The 7,846-nt window shown below is 63.8% G+C and overlaps 2 protein-coding genes across 3 annotated transcripts in view; one reads left to right on the forward strand and one right to left on the reverse strand.

Annotated features, from left to right (window-relative positions):
* Positions 1-2,495, forward strand: part of CDH15 (cadherin 15, type 1, M-cadherin (myotubule)) — a 21,932-nt gene extending 19,437 nt beyond the window's left edge. Inside the window, exons 11-13 of the mRNA XM_011972532.1 lie at positions 332-627; positions 776-934; positions 1,867-2,495. Of these exons, the coding sequence (XP_011827922.1) occupies positions 332-627; positions 776-934; positions 1,867-2,067 (656 nt within the window). The 3' untranslated portion in view covers positions 2,068-2,495. The remainder of the gene's footprint in view (positions 1-331; positions 628-775; positions 935-1,866) is intronic.
* A 265-nt stretch (positions 2,496-2,760) lies between these two features.
* Positions 2,761-7,363, reverse strand: SLC22A31 (solute carrier family 22, member 31). Of its 2 annotated transcripts, none has more exons than XM_011971946.1 (8): positions 6,593-7,363; positions 6,234-6,476; positions 5,841-6,009; positions 5,485-5,630; positions 5,275-5,383; positions 4,954-5,168; positions 4,130-4,241; positions 2,761-3,306 (listed from the first exon to the last, which is right to left on the reverse strand). In XM_011971946.1, the coding sequence occupies exons 2-8, from the start codon at positions 6,352-6,354 to the stop codon at positions 3,000-3,002; spliced, it is 1,179 nt and encodes a 392-aa protein (XP_011827336.1). In that variant the 5' UTR covers positions 6,355-6,476; positions 6,593-7,363; the 3' UTR covers positions 2,761-2,999. The 2 variants fall into 2 exon arrangements, with proteins under 2 accessions (XP_011827336.1, XP_011827329.1); XM_011971939.1 differs by having other exon boundaries at positions 6,234-6,388; positions 6,534-6,935.
* Between the last annotated feature and the right edge of the window lie 483 nt (positions 7,364-7,846).

Raw genomic sequence — 7,846 nt, forward strand, 5'->3', positions numbered from 1 at the left:
CTGGCCAGCGCCCTCCTGCTGCTGGGTGAGTGAGCGCCCACCTCCACCTGGACCCTCAGACCCTCGGACCCTCCTCCCCAGGCCGCCCGCTGCTAACCAGCCACGCCCCTTCCTCCCCAGTTCGGGCTCCTTCTCCCTAACCCCGCCCCGCTCAGCACAAGACACGCCCCTTCCTCCCCGGCCCCGCCTCCTCCCCGGCCCCACTCTCATTACCAGCCACGCCCCTTCCACTCAACCCCGCCCAGTCTTTGCCAGCCACGCCCCATCCCCCAAGCCAGCCCCTCCTTACCAGCCACGCCCCCTCCTCCCCAACCCGGCTCCTCCATGCCAGACACGCCCTTTCCCAAGCTCCGCCCCCTCAACCCCTTCCCTGGTTACCAGCCATGCTCCCTTTTGCCCCGCCCCGCCCCCTCTTCCCACCTCCCTCGCAGCCCGGCCCCTGAAGTCGCGTCCTGTTCCTGGCCCCAGCCTGCGTCCCCTCATTCCCCAGTGCTAGTCCTGCTCGTGGCACTCCGGGCACGGTTCCGGCAGCAGTCGCGGGGCAAGGGGCTGCTGCACGGCCCCCAGGACGACCTTCGAGACAATGTCCTCAACTACGATGAGCAGGGAGGCGGGGAGGAGGACCAGGTGAGGGGGCAGGCGTGGGTGGGGAGGGGTCCCCAAGGAACCCAGGTCGCGGGCCTTCATACAACAAGCTGGCCAGGAGCCTCTACCTGAGACCTCCACCAGGGCCACCCGAGGGATGCCTGGCTCTGTTCCACGTCCTCGCCCACAGGACGCCTATGACATCAGCCAGCTGCGTCACCCGACAGCGCTGAGCCTGCCTCTGGGGCCGCCGCCACTTCGCAGAGATGCCCCACAGAGCCGCCTGCACCCGCAGCCACCCCGAGCGCTGCCCACCAGCCCCCTGGACATCGCCGACTTCATCAGTGATGTAGGTGCTCCTGGGGGACACCCCAGTCACACTGGCACGCACAGGTGCACACACATATGCACATTTACACACCTGCACATGCATGCACTTATGTACCACCCAAGGACACCGCACAGCAAGATGATGTGTGGGCGGGAGTGTGGAAGCCCCACTGCCACCGTCCGAACTGGGCCCTCAGCTTCCACCCACCATGCAGGTCTTTGCATGAATGGAGTGGCGGTGGCCACAGACCCATCCACTGCCCTGTGTCCACCGTGGAGTGGGTGGGGGAGCCCCGGGAGCACCCCTTGGGCTTTGGTGGCTCTCAGTGGAATCAAGGCCTCCCTAGGAGCCCCTCTGGACGCAGTGTTAATGATTCCCTGCGGTCCACAGGGTGAACATGAACATGGGAAATCTGGGGTGGGGGCTGCACAGGGAACCCTCCTCTGCACCTGTAGCACCTGACTCGGAGAAAGCCCTCAGCGAAGGTGTACACCCCCAGTTAGGAGCGTGCATGTCCCCATGAGCTAAGAGGACAGACGTGCAGACAGAGCCTCCAAAAGGCAGGCGGGCCGTCCTGTGGATGGAGGTGTCCGGGAGGTTCAGGTTCTGCCTTGAGTGGACAGAGGCCGCCGGGATGAGGAGACCAGGGTGATGGGGAGCAACCCCTTCCCACCTTGCTGGGGCAGGGCAGAGCCCTGGGGGACGGGCTGGCCGCTGGCCTAATCCTGAGGAAGGGGCAGTCCACGGCCCCCTCTTCATGGTCCTGCTGCTGTGCCCTCAGGACGCTTTGCCCTCAGGTCTGCTGTGCCCCTCAGACCTCACCCCAGACATAGGCAGCTTCCCCTTCCTGAGCCTCTGCCTTAAGCTGACTTCGCCCTAGGCTGTGGCCATGGCGGTGGGGCACCTGCTGGCCCCTCCGTGCATCCTGAGCTCTCCTGGCCTCTTTGCAGGGTTTGGAGGCTGCAGATAGTGACCCCAGTGTGCCGCCTTACGACACAGCCCTCATCTATGACTACGAGGGTGATGGCTCGGTGGCGGGGACCCTGAGCTCCATCTTGTCCAGCCAGGGCGATGAGGACCAAGACTACGACTACCTCAGGGACTGGGGGCCCCGCTTCGCCCGGCTGGCAGACATGTACGGGAACCCATGAGGGTCGGAGCAAGGGGCCAGATGGGACCACGGGGCCAGGGAGGGTCTTTCTCCCAGGGCACCTCTACCCAGACACAGAGGCCGGACAGCCTGACCCTGGGGCACAACTGGACACGCCACTCCCCGGCCGCGTGGCAGCGATGGCCCCTGCAGAGGCAGCCTGAGGTCACCGGGCCTGACTCCCACGGGCCTGGGGCAGCCTCCTTCCTGCAGGCGAGGGCCCAAGTCTGGGGGCAGAACCTGAGTGTGGATGGGGCAGCCAGGAAGAGGACCCTTCCTGCCGGGGTGGGAAAAGTTTCTCTCCTTCGGCCCCATGGGGGTCACCCCCCTAGTCCCACCTTTGCCTCCTACCAGTGGATCTCATCTTTGTACGAAAGACAGAAACCTCCTGGGTAAATCTGAATGAAAACCGTGCTAGTCTCTCTCATGTGGGGCGGGCGCCCAGTGCCACACTGACCATGAAGGGGATGGGGCCAGTGAGGCCTGGCCTGGCAGAGACCTGAGAGCTGGGCCCCCATCCCACCCTGCTTGGCTGGGGCAGGGGGCGACCGGGGGCTGCCACTACCTGGACAGGGACTATGGAGCAGCTGCTGACACCCTGGCTCCTCACTAGTGAGCCCAGAGGTGGGGAGCAGGCACAGGTGAGGCCCCTCCAGGCCCCAGGTGTGGCCTGAGGGAAAAACCAGGGAACCAGTTCCATGGAAGCCTTTATCCTCCACACCTGCTGGGTGTGGCCAGGGAGGAGACCCAGGGCCTCCCAGTGCCTGGGGCCTGGCTGAGGACACCTTCATGCTGTCCCCATGGCTCCACCTGCACTGAGACACGGGCTTCTGAGGCGAATGTGTCTCCCCTGGACCAGATGTCTGGGTTACTCAGTCATGCTCCAGGTCTTGACCTCGGTCCCATTCTGGCTCCCAGGGCCACCAGGCAGGACTAGCGCTGCTCGGGGGTGTGGCCAGCCCAGCAGGAGTCGGAGGGCGACAGCAGGGGCAGGTGGTCCTGGCGGGGGCAGCCCCGCAGGAGTGGGGAGCGACACAGGCGGTCGGCGTCCTGCAGGGACTGCGGCAGCCCTCGGCCTCGGCTCTCAGGCAGCAGCAGGACACACAGCAGGGCAAGGACAGCAAGGGAGGCGAAGACGATGTGTTGCAGAAAGAAGCCGTGTCGGCCGTGCAGGGCATCCAGGGGGTCAGCTGCCTGGCCCAGGAACCCGGCCCCCAGCACTAGGCCCAGCCCGGCCCCCCTGTGGGAGAGAGTGCGTTGGGGGCAGCTGGTGGGGCAACAGATCTGGGGACATGCACGTGACTCCAGAGTGAGCGGCAGGAAGGCCCGGCCTCCGCAGAGCCTGAGGTTTGCTGGCTGAGGATAATTTGAAAAATTGTTTTGGGAAAACCTCTTTCTCGTCCTGGAGCACTTTTTCCTCTGTTCATTATAAGACTGGAAAGTGACCGGGCGCGGTGGCTCACGCCTGTAATCCCAGCACTTTGGGAGGCTGAGGTGGGTGGATCACGAGATCAGGAGATCGAGACCATCCTGGCTATCATGGTGAAACCCTGTCTCTACTAAAAATACAAAAATTAGCTGTGCACGGTGGCACGTGCCTGTAATCCCAGCTACTCGGGAGGCTGAGGCAGGAGAATCGCTTGGACCAGAGTTGGAGGTTGCAGCGAGCTGAGATCGTACAACTGCACTCCAGCCTGGTGACAGAGCGAGACTCCATCTCAAAAAAAAAAAAAGATTGGAAAGTGATGGTTTCCCCTGGAATTCTGCCATTGCTGGAGGCTTCCTCATCTCACGCCCAGGCTGCACACCCCGCTTCAGGCCTGCATGGCCTTCCCTCCCCTTCCCAGTTCCTGAGTCATCTGCCCAGAGCCTTCTGTGGGCAGTGGCCCCCGCCATCCAGGAGCAGGGGGCTCCAGTGCTTCACCTCGAGTCCTTACTGAATGGAGGAATCACAGGCAGGAACCTGAGTGGGGTGTGGGGACAGGGCCTCCTGTCCACCTGGGCCCTCCTCCCCAGGGGGAGCCCTGGACCCTGCTGTGTGGCCGGGCAGCCCTGAAGCTCACCTGATCACCGTGGGGAAGACCTCAGCTGCAAAGAGGCTGCTGAGTGCAGACACAGCCCTGGAAGCCAGGAGCCCCAGGACAGAGAGGGACAGCATGGTCCAGCCTGGCAGATCTGAGGACAAAGGATAGGGGTTCCCAGCCTTTCCCCCAAGGCCTTCCACCCTGGCCACTCAAGGCCCCTCCCCAGAAAACCACACTGCTTGTCTGGCGACCCACTTCCCAGGCCTCCTTCTCCAGCCCCTCTGAGAAACCTGGCAGGGGAACCTGTCCTCTGCAGCCTGATTCCAGCCTGGCTTGGATTCTAAGGATATTAGAATCCTGACCCCAAGTCACAGCCACACCGACCACCTCCACCCAAGCCTGCGCTCAGCTACTGCTGTGCTGTCTACTGTCTTCGCAATTTCGAGAACCATCCTAAAATCTTGAATACTTTGGAAGCAAGGCCTGCATTTCATTTTGCACCCAGCTCCACACACCATGTGGCCGGCCCTGAGTATATGGGCCCTCCCACGCCAGCCCATGGCCGGCCTCGGCCACCTGGAACTCTGGGAAGAGCTTTACCCAGCCTGGTCTCCCGACCTCTCATGCCTGTGCTGCATTCTGTGGCTGGGGCAGGTGTTTTAGGCTCAGACAGGCTCCTTCCTTTAGGCCAGTCACAAAAGCACCTTTTGGACCTTCCAAAAGGATCAGAGGAAAACAAACAGCAGCTGGCCTTGGGCCGCCGCCCCAGCCTGCTCCCCCATCAGCACTATGGCCCCCTGGTGGGGCAGACCCTCAGCCCAAACACAATGGCCCCTGTATGGCCTGCGGGGCCCCAAGCTCACACTGGGCCCCGGCGAGGAGCAGCAGGGATGCCAGGCCTGTGGCCATGGTGCCCAGCAGCAGGACGGGGCGGCGTCCACAGCGATCTGCGGTCAGGAGCAGGAAGACCAAGGCTGCCGCCTCCAGGCCGGCCTCCACGAAGTAGGGCAGGTAGAAGGTCGGCACCTGAGGTGCCAGGCTGCGGCGGAAGCTGGCTCTGATGCCTTCACCAACCAGCCTGGGAGAGAGGGCAAAGCTATGGGCCCAGCCAGAGCTGGGGACTCTGGGGACCACACACCCACCCCCGGGGGAATGTGCAGGACCCCAGCCCTTCCTCAACTCACGAGCTGAAGCCCAAGATAAGTCCATTTCTCCAGGTGACTTGGGTGCGCAGGAGCCCCAGCGGGGACTGGTACTGGGGCTGGGGGCTCCCCGCAGACAGCATGGCCAGCTCTGTAGTCACAGAGACGTGAAGGGAGGGCGGTGACGAGCAGTGCGTCTCCAAAGCCCTCCTCCAGTACCCGAATCTCCCTCCTCCCTGGTAGGCGCCTGACCTGTAACCAGGGAGCTCTCCTCCAAGGAACTGTCCTCGGGGTCCACGCCGCTGGCTTCTGCAAAGTGCCATAGGATCTTTCTGGCTCGAGCTACCTGACGTGTGGCCAGCAGCCAGCAGGGAGACTCAGGGAACAGGGCCGGGAACCTGCAGGGTTGGTGAGGATGCCCACGGCTCCCTCCACCTCCTCCTGGAAGGAGAGGCAGAGGCCAGGGCCCCCACCCTACCCCTAGGCTTGGGGCAGGACATCACTGTGGTTCTCTGTGACCCTGTGACCCAGCCACTTACCTGGTGTGGGAGGGAAATTACACACTCAGCCCCCATGGGGGCTGCTGTCCCAGCTCCCACCACACTTACCCCCAAAAGAGCAGCAAGAGTCCACTCATCAGGGCGCCCAGCCCCTGCAGAAGACGCCAGTCCTGCACAAGCGCAGCCAGGCCGGGCAGCAGCAGGGTGCCTGCCACTGAGAAAAGGCCAGCCCCCATGGAGAAGGCCAGGCGGTGCGGAGGGTCACACAACTCCAGGCCTGGGCAGACACAGACAGGCCGAGGTGGAGGCCTCGGGGAGGAATGGAACAGTTCCATGGGGAACTGCGGTGACCCTATCGGTGACCTGCCCAGGAGCGGGATGCCCAAGGGGGACTCACTGCTCACCGTCCCTGCAGCTCAGGGCGCTCGGCAAGGGAGCCTCAGAGGCCTGCGGGCCACCCACTGCCCCTCCCCCAGTATCAGCAGCCCCCATGGTACTCACGAGCCAGGTACAGGGCGAGGAGGGCCCCTGCCAATGTCCCCCCGTGGAGTAGGCGCAGGACCAGCAGGGTAGGGAAGCTGGCAGCCAGGGCCTCACTGGCCCCCAGGCCTGTGGCCAGCATCAGGGAGGCCACAAAAACTGTCCGGCGGCCAAACCTGGTGGGCAGTGGGGGACATGCTTGGACAGTGTCAGGATAATGCAGGGTCCAACCTTCATCCTGGCAGCACCAGGTCTAGCTGAACCCTGAGAGCAGGCGGAGGGCAGGGCTACTGGGCAGCAGGAAAAGAGAAGGGGCCTCACCGGTCACAGCCTGCTCCCAGGACGACACAGCCCAGCAGCCAGCCCAGGAGGTGGCTCACCTGCTCCAGCGGGACCTTCCAGCCGTCTCCACACACGAGGTTCCACTGTGGGGAACAGCAGCCACGTGGAGGCCAGCTCAGGACCCTCCCCTGTCTCCTCGCCGGGAACAGGTGCAAGGAGTCCCAGAATGGCTACGGGAAGGGGCCCTCCATGTCCTGCTCAATCCGTCCATGGAGAGAAGGGGAAACTGAGGCATGAGAGGACAAGGGGCTTGGTCCCAGTCACACAGCAGCCTCTCTGGACTCTGGCACTCCCTGCAAAGGGTTCGGGGGGCATCTGCCCACCCTGTTTTCTGCTTGTCCCTAGATAGGGCCTCCCCACTTTTGTACACCATTGCTCTCCCTCCAACGTGGGGCCGAATCTTGTCCCACCTGTTTCCACCTCCTATTCCGAGGGACCCAAGGGACGGCCACGGTGGCGTCATAGACACAGCCCCCATCCCACCCGGCCAAGGGTCATAGCCATGATGCAGGCCTAAGAAATGAGCCCCAGCACCTGCGCTGGTGCCCACGCCCTCCCTGCCCTGCCCATTTCAAGAGGGACTCGGGCAGCCGCTGGAGAGCTGTGCTCAGCTGCATTTCCCGGTGAGGCCCTTGACCCTTGACCTCAGCTCTGCGCCTCCCCCCACCCCTTCCAGTTCCTGGGTCTTCTTGCCAAGCTTAATCTACTGCTGGGGGCGGTGCTATGCCCGAGGTTCTACTTTCAAACCTGACGTTTTGTGAAAGCTGATGGGGCATTCCTGGATCCAGGAGCCAAACAGGAGGGCAGGTGGGAGGTGGGAGCGAGCGCGGTGGAGAGAGAAGCCCGGCGGGTTCCAGGGCCCCAGGCAGCCCTTGCGGAGATGTGGCAACCCCGTCCCAGTTTCCACAATGGGGCCAGTCCTCCCAGGTGGGGGGTGGGGGCCGCGGGGTAAAGGCTGCCGCAGCGGTGGGCAGGTCTCAGCCCCAGCGTGGAAAGGGATGAAAGGGGCCTGGAGGTCCCTGCCCCCCGCCTCCCCATCTCTTCTCGCGCAGACCGTCAAGGTTTCCCTTCAGGCAATGCTGCCTCCAGCCCAGCCTCCGCGCTCCTCGCCGATGGGAAGCCCACCTTTCCTAGTCTGTGCTGACCACCTCAGTCCCTCCGAGCAGACTCTGCCTTGGCAAGCCAGCCCAAAGCCACGGTCTGCTCCAGACGCTGGCGGTCGTGAGGCAGATTCCAGGCCCTGCTCCCCCACCGGTGCGGGCCGCCCTCGCCGTCAGCTCCAGTCCTCCTGA

Source organism: Mandrillus leucophaeus, unplaced genomic scaffold, assembly GCF_000951045.1.
Source record: "Mandrillus leucophaeus isolate KB7577 unplaced genomic scaffold, Mleu.le_1.0 Scaffold10, whole genome shotgun sequence".
Taxonomy (NCBI): domain Eukaryota; kingdom Metazoa; phylum Chordata; class Mammalia; order Primates; family Cercopithecidae; genus Mandrillus; species Mandrillus leucophaeus.